Source organism: Stylophora pistillata, chromosome 6 (genome assembly GCF_964205215.1).
Source record: "Stylophora pistillata chromosome 6, jaStyPist1.2, whole genome shotgun sequence".
NCBI lineage: Eukaryota > Metazoa > Cnidaria > Anthozoa > Scleractinia > Pocilloporidae > Stylophora > Stylophora pistillata.
The window spans coordinates 22,792,521-22,806,534 of NC_142524.1; the positions used below are offsets into that span (position 1 = coordinate 22,792,521).

General features: G+C 36.6%; 1 protein-coding gene across 2 annotated transcripts; it reads left to right on the forward strand.

Annotated features, from left to right (window-relative positions):
• The first annotated feature begins 2,273 nt into the window (after nucleotides 1-2,273).
• LOC111334118 (nuclear nucleic acid-binding protein C1D) lies at nucleotides 2,274-7,660 on the forward strand. Of its 2 annotated transcripts, none has more exons than XM_022939806.2 (7): nucleotides 2,274-2,554; nucleotides 4,116-4,182; nucleotides 4,929-4,984; nucleotides 5,234-5,288; nucleotides 5,953-6,021; nucleotides 6,825-6,881; nucleotides 7,235-7,660. In XM_022939806.2, exons 1-7 carry the CDS (start codon nucleotides 2,414-2,416, stop codon nucleotides 7,312-7,314), a joined length of 525 nt encoding a protein of 174 aa, XP_022795541.1. In that variant the 5' UTR covers nucleotides 2,274-2,413; the 3' UTR covers nucleotides 7,315-7,660. The 2 variants fall into 2 exon arrangements, with proteins under 2 accessions (XP_022795541.1, XP_022795542.1); XM_022939807.2 differs by having other exon boundaries at nucleotides 6,831-6,881.
• The last annotated feature ends 6,354 nt before the right edge of the window (nucleotides 7,661-14,014 follow it).

Sequence of the window (14,014 nt, forward strand, 5' to 3'; positions counted from 1 at the left end):
TAAGGAGCTGACAGGGAGAAGTTGTTTTACAATCAGAAGCTTCCTCAGCTACTGATCATTTCCTTCATTCTTATAACCTAGATATGTAATTCAGGAGTGATAGTGTGAGGAGAAATTTGATGCTAATCACTCCTGGGTGTCTAAGGGTTAACTTTGCTTTTAAAGGAGTCTAAGGAGACAAGAGTAACACTAAAATATTTTGGTTATGTCAACTAAGTTGACATTGTAAATTGGCTGCCGTAACAAATTAAAAAGCTGATGTTTCAAGTGTTAGCCCTTCGCTCTAATGAAGGGCTAATGCTCGAAACACCAGCTGTTAACTCATTAGGTTGGCCAATTTACAATTTGAACTTAGTTGATGTAACCAAATTACCTTGTTACCCCCACCGACGCAGCACCACAGTTTCTTTCGAAACTTTCACCCTTTAACACTAGAATGGCTGTGCTTTCAGATGTAAACATGTTTTGAACTAATTCTGGTTTGGAGAATTACTAATTAAAAGAAAACACATCAAAGGCAAAAACTGTTAATTTATGAATAAAATAAAATAATATTAACAGTAATGATAATATGTATGTACTACATCCATTTTGAAATCACTGGTGATCTTGTGAATGTGATTGCCTCTTTGGTACGACTTATTCACAAAATTAATTGTACCATTTTCTGCTCTAATTTGCATGTTTTTCCCAGCTAATGCAGAAGCTTTACTAAAATGTAATAACCCATTGCTTTTTCAAAGAAATATTTTTAAATTGCATGTAATTGAAAAACAACTTTTGCAACTTTCTAAAAACCAGCTTACTAAAGGATTAACAAAACAGTTGTAAAGACTAATTGAACAGATCTCAATGGTTATTTTGGGTAGCCTGTACTTTTTCTATTTTGTATGTAATATCTTTTTGTATCATGTAAATTAATGTAGGGTGCAAATAAAGTTGTTGTTGTTACTGTATTTGACATATACTAAAAAATACAGTTTAATTCTCGTGAGTTTTTCTTGGCTGTTTGACCATATCTTCCAGTCCGCAGATAGCTTCAGTAATATCCTTGGCAGCCAAGGTGGATGGTGAAACAGTGTCTACATAAATACATCTGTAGGAATCGTTTCCATGGTCATGTCTAACATGAGTTTGATAAAGATCGTGGTCTTTCCACCTAAATCCAGTCTGAGCATGACAATGTAGGATCACGGTTTGTGGAAGAATGGTGATGTTTAGTCTTTTATTTATTTAGTTATTTATTACAGTTTCTCCAAATCTAGATTGAATTAAATTACTAAATAGATGCATCAATAAATACATAGACATAAACACAAACAGAATAAATAAATAATGATGATGGAGAGGCAGCATCCAAAAGCGTCCTAGACACCATACAAGGGATGCTCCGCAGCAAGATATAGTATTAAAAAACAGTTATTATAGTATAGAGTTTGATATCAAAGTATTACATTGAATCAAATCTAAAAACTCTAAGTATTGCCAAGGAATTAAGTAACTTTATGTTTAAGGGTAGAAATACTAGCAGAATCCTTTATATTATTTGGAAGACTGTTCCATTCATTCACAACACGGATAAAAAAGCTATATTTAAAAATATTTGTTCTACTGTACATGCTGACTAGGTCAAGAGAATCATTCTTCCTTAAGTTATAATCTACACTACAATCTTTACAGAAAAGCAACTTATCAGAAATATCCATATCATAATGTCCATTCATTAAATTGAATAAAAAAACATCCCTGATGTATCTTCTACGAAATAAACTATGTGATTTTAATTTCTTTAATCTAACATCTTAATCCTCATCAGATTTAAGAATAAACTTAGTTTCCCTTCTCTTAATTGCCTCAATTTTATTGATATTGCGTTGTGTATGAAGATTCCAGGTTTCACATGAATACTCGAGCAGGGGTCTGACAAGACTGCAGTATAACGTTTTCAGTGTAGTGATTGATATCTTTCAAATCTCTACATGTTCTTTTCACCAGACCAAGAATGTTATTAGCCTTAGCACATACAGAATCTACGTGTGCGTTCCATGATAAATTGGAGCTGGTGACAAGACCTAAATCCCTGTGTATATGTACACTTTCTAGGCTCTGACCGTCTAGGTAATAGTCCCAACTAAAGGACTCTTTTACGTGGTAATTCTCATGAACTTACATTTCTTTGTGTTTATTTTCATTTTATTATCCTTACACCAATCAGCAATCTTATCCAAGTCACTCTGAAAGGACTTCATGTCATCTGAAGAATTAATAATCCTATATAATCCCACGTTCGTGCGCGAGGAAGATTGCGTGATGAGCCAAATGAACGTCTGCGTAGAAGGCTAACACCATAAAAATACAGCCTCGTTATCAAAGTTTCCAACCCAGTCAGGTCGCGGTCAGAGTAATTTTAAATATGGCGGCCCAAATTAGTGAAGAACCCGAATTACCCGAAGAAGTCACTGAGTCGCTGGAAACGTTCCACGAGGCTTTGGGAAAAGTTGAAGATACATTCAAGCCCCTTCTGGAGACTTCAGTTGATGACTTGAAGGAAAAGGTTTAGTGATTCCCTAGATTTGTCTAAAACTGTAAACGTGTGTTCAGATTTGCTGTAAGCACCATGTGCTTTATATGAACAGGAATAACTCTTAGTTACATCTATGGTGGTTATTCCTATTTAATAGAAAAAAAATGCAAACTATTGTTAATTAGAATCGTTTTCATATGTATGACGCGGCGATCTTTTCTTAACAGCCAGAGATGCCTGAAATATGAAATAATTATGGAATGCGGAATCCGGAATCCGAAATCCGGAACAACGAGAGAAATTTAAGAAGTTTCGAAAGTTATACATGTTATTTTCAATGACTGGGAACATCACCCAGTTTTGGTTAACCTGCTGTTTGCAAGGCTCATATTGGAAGAAACAAAATATTTGATTATCAGACAATATTTTTATTTTTTACATGAAAGTATAATGTTGTAGTTCAATTTTATCCTTGGTTCAAATTTTTATTTTTGTTTGAAACAAAGGAAAATACAATTTGAACCAAGGATAAAATTGAACTACAACATATACATATGAAGGTGTAGTCTGATCGTCCGGGTGAGTGTAGTCCTGAGAAGGACTGTTGTCGGTGGCAGTGACTGACGTTTCGACAACCTGTGCGGAAGTCATCATCAGAGTCAAGTGAGTGATTGTTGTCAGTAGAATGTTCTTATTCCAGTTCGTGTGAAATGATCTGGGTGATGTTCCCAGTCATTGAAAATAACATGTATAACTTTCGAAACTTCTTAAATTTCTCTCGTTGTTCCGGATTTCGGATTCCGGATTCCGCATTCCATAATTATTTCATATTTCAGGCATCTCTGGCTGTTAAGAAAAGATCGCCGCGTCATACATATGAAAACGATTCTAATTAACAATAGTTTGCATTTTTTTTCTATTAAATAGGAATAACCACCATAGATGTAACTAATGATCCGACTGCCAAGCCTCCTACATCGGTGAGACTGGCAGAAACCTCACAACAAGACTGACTGAACACAGACGGGCGACGAGGAAAGGTGATGTCAGCAATCACATTGCTGAACACCATCGACTTACCAACCACAACATTGACTGGGACTCTGCGCAATGCCTAACCTACAGCACTGACTATTTTCAACGACTGACTCTGGAAAGCTGGTTTACTAACTTAGAGCAGACTCCCCTAAACAGATGTCAACAACTACCCGCCCCATACAAACGACTCATTCACGACATAAACATCACAAACGACCGAAAAAGAACAACCTAGCTTTACCGACAGACCGAAACAGACCAATCACGAACGACTTACGTCACTTGAGTCTTACAGCCAATAACATCACGGCAAAACCAACCGATCATTTCACACGAACTGGAATAAGAACATTCTACTGACAACAATCACTCACTTGACTCTGATGATGACTTCCGCACAGGTTGTCGAAACGTCAGTCACTGCCACCGACAACAGTCCTTCTCAGGACTACACTCACCCGGACGATCAGACTACACCTTCACATGTTACCCCCGGGTTCAAACCATTTACTGCATAACATATACATACCTGTTTTGATGCATTTCTTTCCAGATGGATCCCTTACAAAGTGCAAAGCTGGATTTAGTTGTTGCATATTCCATTAATTCTATGTTCTGGAGTAAGTACCCTGCGCAAGGTTGTATAAAAACAAAATATGTCTATCCACAGAAATATCTACATTGTACATTCCATTGCTCATTAATGTGTATTATTTACTAATTATTACCAGTACCTGCTCAAGGGTATAATGGCTAATATACACAGTAACCTGTATCAACATGTTTGTTGGAGTGGTGTCATGTCTCACCTCTCTAGATTTGCAAATTATTCATAAAGGGAAGTTGAGAATAAACCACAGATTAATCCCAATAACTTGAACCAGTAAGGGAAATTGAGAGAGATTTAAGTTATTGGAAGTTAAAAGTTGAAGACTGTGAATAAGAGAAAAACTGTGTTTACTGTGTTGTTCTATTCATACAGTATACATTATAATCGAACTTAATCAGAGAAGTTGAGTGAAAATGGAATATTAAATTACTGCAAAAATCACAGCATAATTGTAAATGTTTTGGGTAGCAATACACTGTTAGACAGACACGATTTAAGGTATTGAAGGTAAAAATGTATGGAGAATGACCCGTAGGAAAAAGGAAAATTGCTATGAGTGAATGAGGTTTGAGTTGTGGAGGGTGCAAGTTGGTGATGGTAAAATTTTAATAAATGTATGGCAGAAATCCAGGGGAAATTGATTTTGGTTTGAGTTAGTGCAAGGTTCATATCGTCAAGGGTTGGAGTTAGAGGGATTTGACTGTACAATGCAGTGCATTATGATGTATCCATATCGATTTTGTTGTTCATCGACAGTGTACTTGACAACCCAAGGAGTAAATCCAAGGCAACATCCTGTGAAATCTGAACTGGTTTGTAAACTGTTTTTGATAACAAACACTTTTAAGACATGCAATTTTTTCAATATTTTTATCTGCTGTTTCAGGACTCCTTATAAATACACTTGCACAGCCATGTACGCATAAATGTAATGCATTACAGTATTCTGCACACATTGTGGCATTGTAATAGCACACCTATAGATGGTGAAAGCACTGAAAATATCTGTTTTCCACACACAGTACATTTAAATGTATTTACCTTCATTTTCTTCATTTCAGGATAGGATAAAGAAATACATGGGTAAAGTGAAAGAAGCTACAGAAAAGAAAGAAGGTACAAACTTGTCACTTTTGTTTTCCCATTTCAACATAGAGCACTTCAGAATAAGTATAAGTGCATAAAAAAGTTAACTGATCCTGAATGTGTTTATGCTCTAATTGAGAGAGAAAGGGAGAGAGAAAGGTTTCCAGGATCTTTGACTATATCTTAGAACTCAGTCCGTAAAATGAAAGTGAAGCCCCTTGCCAAAAAACAAAAATGAAATATGAATAAATAAACCAATAAAATTGACTTCTTAGAAAAGTACTTGTCTTTTAGACCCTAAATGAAATGGTACATGCAAATTTCATTTGATTTCAGAAGTTTTTATTCAGTTTTACATGCCTCCCCCTCCTTCCCTAGCTACCAAGTGAAGGAAAAAAATGTTGAATTTCAGCCACAGGGTTAGATGGCAAAAAAATGAACAATTCATTTGGGGTAGGTTGGAGGCAACAAACACATATTTAAACCAGGTAACAAAATAAGGGAGTACCCTGTAATAGTAAATATATAGAGTGAGCTTTAATGATTGAAAACTCCAAGAACTTTTATTTGCTTTTGCTGTGAGTCTTAATATTACTGTTCTTAATAAACCACAGGTTGAAAGCATATGTATCTTTTGTACGTGCATTGATATACATGTGTATGATTATTTACGTCACTGCATTTCTTTTATTAGCATCTCTAAGGCTAGACAAAGGTGCTGCAAAGAGATTTGTCAAGAGTGCCTTATGGCAACCAGATGCTGGTAAGCAATTTGACTGTTTTGTATTCTTTACATTTATTTAGTTATAAAGATACCAAAATTTATTAGCTTTATTCTGGAAAGGTTCATGACATTATTGGCTGTATATCTGTGTCCTGCTAGTGAAAGTTGCGAAAATTTCTTTGTTAATGCAGTGTTTGAATTGAGATTTTTTATGCATATTCTATTTATTTTTTAAAAACTACATAATGGTCTGGAAAAATGCCAATTAACAAAAGAAAAATATATGAATACAAACAACAAAAACAAGCAAGAGACAAACACAATACACAAACAAAACGAACAAACAAAAAATGTTGGACAGATGTTTTATTTTCCAATTTGTTCACATCTCTGATTTTAAATTTAATGTATTTTTGGGTCATGTTCAGTCCTTTTTTTTAGGTTTGGTTTTTGTTGGTTTGCATATTGTTTTTTCTTTGTTTGTCCCATTCATGATTAATTTGTTAGTCCCCCATGTTGGGGGCGAAGCAATTCTCCTACCTGTAATTGCTTCATTCTGATCAAACTGGGTATACTGTAGCCTCCAGCAGTGAAGGATATGCAAGTAAGACTCCACCTATAGACCTTGTGTTTACTTCAAAATGGTGACAAGTTTTGGATTCTTTGTGTTTATGATAAGTAGCCCTGTCTTGGCCTGCTCGGATCAGAAATGTAAAGGAATCTCTAGCTTCAGATGAAGAGAGCCAATTGACGTTGAGACAAGAAAATGAGATACTTTTCTCCAGTTCAAAGTAGGGTGTTTTTGCATTTACATGTTCATGTGTTTTTATATTTGCTTGGAGGTAAAGGCAAGACTCCCGAGGCATCACATAAGGAAGAGGAACCCCCTCAAAAAGGAGGTGAGCAAGATTTTATTTCAGGGTTTTTGTGTAATTATGTTTGTAAATATGTTAACCAAGTCCGTTATCATCATTATCAATGCCATTGCTATTGTCATTGTTTGATTGCATTTGATTTATGGTATGATTTATGATTTTTTGGTGCCTATGATTTATGGTTCTTCTCCGATCAAGGTCTTGAAAAACAAGAGAGGGACTCGAGTTTTACGATCAAGTTTACTTACTGTAGAGCTGCTAAGGAACAAATGTTTCATATCAGCAACTGTTTATCTCGACATACTGCAAAACTGCACTATTTTTTGCACTTACGTGCCCTTGACGGTTGTGGCCAATTTCCCTTTTTTTCCTTCCAGAATCAAAGAAGTCTGAGAAACGAAAAAGTGAAGGGAAACTTGCCAAGTCTACAGAAAAGAAAAAGAAGAAGAAGCGTTAGGGGCTAAGGAAAGATAAACCTTTGAACTGGATTCTAAAAGAATCATTACATCATTTTGAGGTTAAAGTCATGCGATGCACTCACATGGAAAGAAGGAAAATGAATTTCATGATGAGAGACTAAATATCAACGTTTTGACGCTCATAGTAAAAGTCAAGCAAAACTCGACCTAGGGCGTAAATCATAGCTTACAGACAGAATAGTTTGACTGAGAAGGAAAAACTGCCAGTTTTTTGGACCTAGAAAATTATGGCAATAAGCTAACTGGAAAGTATCTAACACCCAGTCACTTAAAGGTGATAAGTACGTGTATGCTATTGAACGCTGTTCACGATGAAGTCCACACCCTCCCCCCCCCCCAAACAAAAGTAACAAACAAACAAACAACAACAATAGCAATTTGAGCTTAGAAATCTGTTGACCTCTTAGCTAGCTCTACGAACTATACTGTACAAGTTAATTTTAAAACATTTTGAGCTCTCTCCTGTAATTTGACTCTTTAGGTTGAGCCTAATTAAGGGACCTTAATTGATCATGAAACAATGATTGATTTGAGTGTACAATACATGTGTAGACTATGGATTTGCTTGTAAACTGTTCAGATAAGGTGTATGTAGGACCTATGTAAGTGAACGACATGCAGAACACGGACCGATGCCTTTAGGGATGATCTCGAGTAATCACAAAAACATTCTTACGAAAACGCCTGCTGTCGTGATTTTTAAAAGGTAACATGTGACGTAGCATTCACCAGCATCATTTTTATCCCCAGCAAGTTCATACAAACGTTGTTGCTGTTTGCTTGGGTTTTTTGTTTTGTTTTTGTTTTGTTTTTATTCTTTTTTGTTTGTTTTTGTTTTTTGTTTTGTTTTTGGTTTCATATATATATATATATATATATATATTTGTGTTAAGAGGCTATCCATGAGAAAACCATGCAAAAGGTGCTACAGTGCACATCACAGAATTAGCTCAAACTTTCCACATAGGCATAACTTGGTGAAGTATTGGTAGATATGGTATTAGTTTTGTTCAAGCTTCTTTCTTTTTTTTTTTTTTTTTTTTTTTTTTTTTTTTTTTTTTTTTTTCAGGGGGGTACCCTTGAACAGCCAAATCTACACTAAAATATGTTCAAATTTTGTGTTTTTTTCAATGACAAAATTTCTGGCAAATTGTACTGCAATCCAGGTGAAACAAAATTCTCACAAATTACCATGTATACACTCTTAAACAATAACAACATAATTAGTGTGACTCTTCTTTATTACATTTTCCATAGCATTATTTAACATGACATATGCTAATAAGTAAAAATTATGCAAATTTCTTGAGTTTTCAAAAAAAAGTTCACGCAGAGCTTCAAGTAAAGTGAAATACTTGATACTTTACGCAGAGGTATTGTCTTTTCCTCTGCTATAAAAAACTTCTGGGTATCGCAATTGTTTGAGAGAAATACGGAGGTTTTACTGGTCACCAGTTGCTCACCGATCGTGTTACTGACTTAGGATAATATTACAATTCAAGACGATTAGTTACATTTCCCGGGTAATTTGAAATAAATTGCAAGAAAAACTTCCCAATAGGAGATTCTAACCTCCTCTGTACATTGTTATGTTTCCACGGGATTATATCAGCCATGAAACCGTACAAAAGTGCAGATTCCGTTGCCGTTCGGAAAGACTGAGTGCTGCGATGAAACACATGCTGCGACTTATTTCTCAGATTTGGTGTTCTTGAGAAGGCCAGTACTCTAATGTCCATTTTGATATTTAAATTGACAACATAAAGATTACGACAGAACGGCCATAACTCAACCACAACTCTTTCACTTTCATCCGCCATATTGCCTTATGCGCCTGCAATGAGAAACTGACCTGCGGTAAAAAAGTGATTTGTGTAATCAACAAAAAGTGTTCTTTTGCTTGATGCTTTCGAAGATGGTTTGCTTTGATGTCATTTACAAATTTCGTATTTTTGCTTTGTCTGGCAAAAGGTAAGCTTTTCTTAAATCTATTTTATAGCATTATAAGGTGATACAAAGAGCTCTTCGTTGTATACAATGATTAAGAGCCAAGACATCTTCCAATATCACATAGCGTAGAAAGAAATAGATCTGAAAATTGGTAGGAGAGCCCCGTGTGTGGAGATGGGACGAAATTTAAGTCTTTAACAAACATTTTTCAGAAAAATGTGGCTATTCTTATGAAGTGCCCTTGGAGAGCACGCGTGATAACGAGCATTGGCAACAGGTATTTCCGCTTTAGCTGGCTTATTAGCTCCGCTCCATCTTTTTCCCAATGGTCTGAAAGTTCCTTCTATAAGTCCACAACCTGAAAAATTTTCTCTCGCATGGACTCTCGTTCTCCTCTCTCAACAAGGGCATCGAATATATCTTCTTCCACTAACACAGTATTCTTTTTTAAAGAAAGCTTCCCACTCTAAGCGACCGATGCGAGACGTGAAAAGTATGATGTAACTTGTTGCACGCTGAGCCAGTCTTTAAAAGAAAACAATTACGCGCCATCTGGTCCACGAAGTGACTTCAAGTTTGAGGCAACAACGGCAGGGCCGCTCTTATTTCCTCTCTCTTATCCATCGAGAACAGTTTAAGGGGGTACTCTTTGACATATTCTGAAAATCGCCCGGTCTTCTTATTTTTCTTCAAGGCCCAACCAGGCTCAGCGGTGGGGTACTCTCTGCACTCTTCTTGGCTCAATCATTCAAGGTTCTTTTTTACATGGAATATGCGAAAGCCGTATGTTGGTGCATGCTTTAGCCCATTTACGCTTAATACTGTCATGCATGGAATCCTTTCGAGTTTGAAAAATGTGCTTCCCAAAGTCCTGGTGGTTTTGCAAAGCTGCGGTCGTTTTGAATAACTTGATACAACCTGGTTGAGAGCAACTGAATTCATAATGTTCGCTTTTGTTTTCCTTGGATTTGCTATTTTTTTACAAAAAGCCAGTTGACACATGCGAAGATGTGAACGGTTCAATGAACTCCAATCGGATACTTCCCTGGCTGGTCCCCCTCTTCATCAGCTTTTCGTAACGAACGAACTTTCCTTCTCCACCTTTGAATTATGCAGATCCTGTGCGCTAGTGTCCACCTTTACAACTGCTGCACGGCAAATTCTAACTCCGGAGTAAGAATCTATTGCTTTCTTCATATTTTCTGTCTTCTCAACATCATTTCCTGCATTGACGCACTGGGGTATATGACTTTTCAAAGGAGAAATATGGTGATCGCATATATCTTTGCCACTATTTGACTCACTGAAGTCGTATCGGCTTGTAGTTACACCTGTACGTTGACCGATACCAATGAATACTTAGCAATAAAAGAGCACAGTGATAACATCCAGCGTTACCACTACATGACGTGCAAAGGCCTCGAAAATTTCAGGTGACTTCCTCTTTATTTCCGTAAGCGTGTGCTCATAAATAGATGCAACAGCAAGCCAGTTCTTCTTTCTTTGGTTTTGACTACAATTTAAATACCTTACTAATCTTTCTAAGTCGACGAAAACGACTTGTTAGGAAGTAAGTTTACATAATCGACGTTTTCTCAGTGGTTTTGAAAGAGGAAGACTGTAGGAACATGGTATCAGTAATCGTTCACCTAAAGTGAAGGTCTCCGCTTGATGACAATACCAGTTCTAATTCATCAAGAACATTCTGGATATTGTCGCAGCTTTGACATGATTTTGTGTGTTCATGCTTGCAGTGATGATCTTCAGGGTCAGACGTAAACGCAAATATCCGGCAATGATCAGCACGCTGGCTTTCTTCAGTAACGTGGATCTGGAAGTTTGTTTTAACGTAGTTTTTACCAGCTTTGCCAGCTTTCAAGCGATCTTTAACATCGTGAACCCAGGCTGATCATTTATCTTTAAAAAGGCATACTAATTACTTACCACTCATTTTCTTTTATTTACAGATATTTAAGATAAAGCCTCTCATACATGCTCAATTGCTTTAAGAGGCCAGGCGTTTGTTAAAATTGCAAAAATATATCCTTTAAAAAAATGGTCTCGACAAACCTTAAAGAAGAAATAAAAATTCGAAAAATTAAATCGGCCTAGAAGGTTGGGCAGTTTAAGTGTTAAAGGTACACTGAAAAATAGCATTATATAGAAACAAAATGGGAAGATACAGGCCTCTCGGGGACAAAAATTAATCTGAGCTTGCCTAACTTCCCTGGCCTGTTTACTACGTCTTCGAGTGTATCGAAGACTTGCGATCTCTCTGTAGCGATGTTGTCAAGTCCTGCGAGAGACTGCTTTTGTGATGTTGCACAAATTTATACAATAATGACATTTTAAACAACAACAAACATATGAAACATATGTGTGAACTGCGGTTATGAGACGTATATGAGCACGATCCTTCGCAGTAAAGCACTATTAGAGCAATAGTGAAAATCAGACCTGAAAAAAATTTCAGGCCTGTACGGGATTCGAACCACTGACCTCTGCGATACTAGTGCGATACTAGGTTTATATCGAATTAATTTGATGGCCTGCTCCCAGTTGGCTTGTTAGCTCAATTGGTAGAGCGCTGCACTAGTATAGCAGAGGTCAGTGGTTCGAATCCCGTACAGGCCTGAAATTTTTTTCAGGTCTGATTTTCACTATTGCTCTAATAGTGCTTTACTGCGAAGGATCGTGCTCATATAATGACATTTTGTTATATTTTTTTCTTCGTGTTCATATTTCTCTGTTTTTCTCATCCAGAGCTTTTGCTCTTTGAAATCCTCACCTGAATCTGCCTTAAGTAATTTTCAGTTAAGCTAGCCGAAGAAGTAGTTTAAACTAAAAAACATGACACAATGCATATAATGATTTCTTCGTGATACCATTTACGTGAGTTAAAAGAATATAAAAACCCTAAAAGTTTTCTTTCTTCTTTTGCTCTTCTTCTGATTTTGAATCTTGATTATGTTTTGATTCGTACCTTTAAAATACTAAAGAAAGTTGACCTCCCATGGGAAAAGAAACCGGTTTGAAAGTACTGCTGGTATACGTCCACAATCCTTAAAGCAATAACTGTCCAGGTTAACCACGTTTGGAATCTCTATCTTCTCCCCATTCGACAATTTTAGCGTTTTTGTTCCGTACGAAATTTGGTCTGCTGATAAAATATAGAGCTGCAGCTGCAGCTCGAGGCTTGTATTAATGACATTTGCCGGTGGATGGTTTTCAATGAATTGAAACTTAATCAAGACAAGACTGAATTATTGGTTATCCATTCCAGTTATCGTTCCTGTCCGTCGCGGTCCTGTCTCCGTGTGTTGTGGATGTTGATGTTGCTCCAATGAAAGCCGCTTCCAATCTTGGCGTTGTCTTCGATGATACCATGTCTTTTAAATCACATATTTTTTATTTTTGCAAGTCCTCTTTTTATCATCTTAGGAATATTTCGAGAATTAGAAAGTATCTGACCCGCCAAAACACTGAAATGGTTGTTCATGCTTTTGTCACCTCTAAAGTTGACTATTATTGTAACTCTCTACTTTATGGACTTCCTAAGTTCCTTATTGCAAAAACTACAATCTGTTCAGAACTCTGCTGCGCGTCTAGTTTGTAAGACGAGGAAGTTCGATCATATTACTCCGACTTTAATTGATCTGCATTGGCGTCCCATTAGGCATCGTATTGTTTTTAAGATTCTTCTTTTAGTTTATAAATCTCTTAATGGTAAGGCCCCGTCGTATTTGTCTGATCTTTAACTTATCGTAGGAGCTCTTATTCTTTGCGATCTGTTAGTAATGGCGACCTTGTAGAGCCATCTTCAAAAATGCGAACATATGGAGATCGATCGTTTACAGTATGTGCTCCTAGATTGTGGAACTCTTTGCCTCTTTCAACACGTACGGAGTTCTTCTGTTGACATTTTTAAAAGCGTTTTGAAAACTTATCCTTTTAAAATGTTTGTTAGTGAAGGTTAGTAAATGTAGTTTGTTTATAATTTATTTTCATTTGTTGTCAAGCGCCATGTGCGCTATAGAAATACTCTTTATTATTATTATTATTACAGAAAATGGTCTACTTTGCCTGAATCCAGTCTTGCGTGTGAAGTGGTCTCCATCTTTGTCACTGGCTTACCAACCCCCACCTTAGCGGCATTCCTTGTTGCCTCATCTACAGCCTAAATGCTTAATCCAGCAATAAACAGCTGAAGTTGAGCTTTAGCGTAATCGTTTACAAATACTGATAGGATTTGCCTTTTAGTAAACCAACTGTTGGCCTCTTCGTACAATTTAATCAGTCGCGATATTTCGCTAACACTTGTATCTGCACTCTTCTGCCCCTCTCTTTTCTCTGTCTGATTCATCAACTCTGAAAGTAATTCTATGGCTTGCCCCGGAGTAAGGCAATGCAAAGCCACTTCAACGATCTCTTTTCCTTCTGTCTGTAATATCCGGCTGTGTGCTTGGTGCACCTTCCTTCCAAGGTATATTCAACTGGCGAAACACTGGATCTACCCTACCACAAGGACAAGGAGCTGAGCGGATAAACTCCGTCATTCAATAATTCAGACTTTGCTGAATTATTGAATTCGTGTGACCAACAGAACCACTTTTGAGATTAATATATACTCACCTGAAGTATTTGTGTTTCTCTTTTCCCTCTTTCTTCTAAATGTAATTTCTGCACCTAATATATATACCTAGAATTTAAAAAACAAGAACTCCCCAG